The sequence below is a fragment of the Corylus avellana genome, chromosome 5 (assembly GCF_965113065.1).
Source record: "Corylus avellana chromosome 5, dhCorAvel1.hap1.2, whole genome shotgun sequence".
NCBI lineage: Eukaryota > Viridiplantae > Streptophyta > Magnoliopsida > Fagales > Betulaceae > Corylus > Corylus avellana.
In genome coordinates, this window is record NC_142494.1 from 20,602,120 (window position 1) to 20,604,067 (window position 1,948).

The 1,948-nt window shown below is 37.6% G+C and overlaps 1 protein-coding gene across 1 annotated transcript; it reads right to left on the minus strand.

Annotated features, from left to right (window-relative positions):
• Window positions 1-504: 504 nt before the first annotated feature.
• Window positions 505-1,639, minus strand: LOC132181984 (transcription factor bHLH118). Its single transcript, XM_059595199.2, is given in 4 exon segments — window positions 505-678; window positions 681-771; window positions 879-1,202; window positions 1,295-1,639. Coding segments are annotated over 4 exon segments (897 nt in total). The 3' UTR covers window positions 505-541.
• Window positions 1,640-1,948: the final 309 nt, after the last annotated feature.

The following is a 1,948-nucleotide window of genomic DNA, read 5'->3' on the forward strand; positions in this document are numbered from 1 at the left end:
TCTCTTTTGATGCAAACAATTCTTTAGGACTAGACCACTCGTGAAGCCGAAGTATTACCATATCCATGTGAATATGATACTTTACACACGTTCGAGGTTTACCAGATAAGGGTAGGTACACAAAGTAGCCCTGTCTTGGAGGGGTTCATCATCGTAGAGTTAAAAAAAAAAAGAAAAAGATAAACCGTTATTAGTACCCTACATATTATTATCACAGCAAATAAGCACCTTATGTTTAGATGGGTAAATATGAATCAACACATGAGTTGTATAATATTATTGAAGCAATAACTTTATCTTCACTCCTTATGGGGAAGGAGCTGCTAAGTGGTCCAAACTCTACAGACCACTGAAAACGGTATCAACTTACCATCATTTGAATAAGCTAAGCAACTTATCATTTGAGTCTCCAATCTAGTCTATCTGCTATATATATATATGAATGCACTTCAATCAAATAATTAATATGCAATCTAAGACAAATTAATAGCATGCTGTTGAACAGTGAAGCTGTAATATTCCTCTAGAAATTTAACAGATTCTAAAGGGTTTCATAAGAGGTTAACTTTGTACATTCAGGAATTTTTGGAAAAGAAAACCCAAAAAATGCGAAAACAAAACCTAGTTTAGGGTTCAAAGCAAGGGAGTAGTGCTTCTCGATCAGCAAATGGATACAATGTCACTTTCAGAAGCCCTTCTTGATGACAAGATGAGATCATTCAATTTCCGTTGCAGCCCAGGTAGATCAAGGCCCTCCAAATCATTATCAACCTGTAGGAAAAAGGTTTTAGCCATTAGATCGATATTAATCCTACACTTGATGTAAACCCCTAAACCTACAAATAAATGAATTTATTGATCAAATATTTTATATATACCTCGGACTGAATAGAGTAAAATAACCTTTCATTTGCTTTGGTTGAAACGCAGCTAACCACACGAAATCCTTCTTGGAGCAAGATTTCAAGCACCTTTGACAGAAGCAAACCTTCCTCTTTGACATTGCCAGTCATTATAATCTCCACTCTACCCCAACAAGGGTGGACCATAACACGATCCACAACACAATTTTCTGACCTCTCATTTCCAGGACTTAAATTTCTAAGCTTATTCCTCCTCATACTCAATTCTTCGATCTTGTTCTGCAAGTATTTTATATAATTAACTGCCTCGTTCATATGATCCGATGCCGATCGCTTTCCCTAAAACCCCATCAACAAAACCCTAAAATTATGTGAAATCCTAGTAAAGTTGTATGATCAGGAGGGAAGAAAATGAAAGAGAGGTTTCTGACCTGAATTATCTCGACAGGGAGCAGTGATCGAAGTGATGCATTGAGAATGGCCATTTGCTGCCTTCTTTTTTGTTCAGTGTCTCTACGCACAATCTTCTTGCGATCATAATTGCTAGTGTTTGCTTCTCCATTGTTCAATGAAGACAATATTTTATGTGCGTGGGCTTTTCCAATTTTGTTGGCACCCACTGAGGGTTGATCCTGTACAATCAGATCTTGTGGAATAATATCTTCTTGGTGGAGGTTGGGGAAGGACAGCCATACCAGCTCATCAGTACTTTGGTGGAAAGGAAACATTGAAGGAGCTCGAGGCTGAAGCTTCAAGCTTTTCCTCTTGGTTGCCATCTATTAATGATGTGGAGCTGATCAAAAGAATTGGATACCTTTGTTAAAGGCTGAGGTTTTTGATCTATTGGCTGATGCAGGACACCCACCCCCCCCCCCCCCCCCCCCCCAAAAAAAAAAAAAAAAACAGACAGAAACTATAGATAAATGTCACATTAATCAGAATCTCCCTAAAATAATTATAAAGTCTCATTCGCCTTGACAAACTCTCACCACTAAAGAAAAAATAAGTCACACCTCAAATAATTCTGTCTCCATCGGGGTACATAAAAACACTTAAAAAGATTGTAACAAAAACCGTAACCTTAA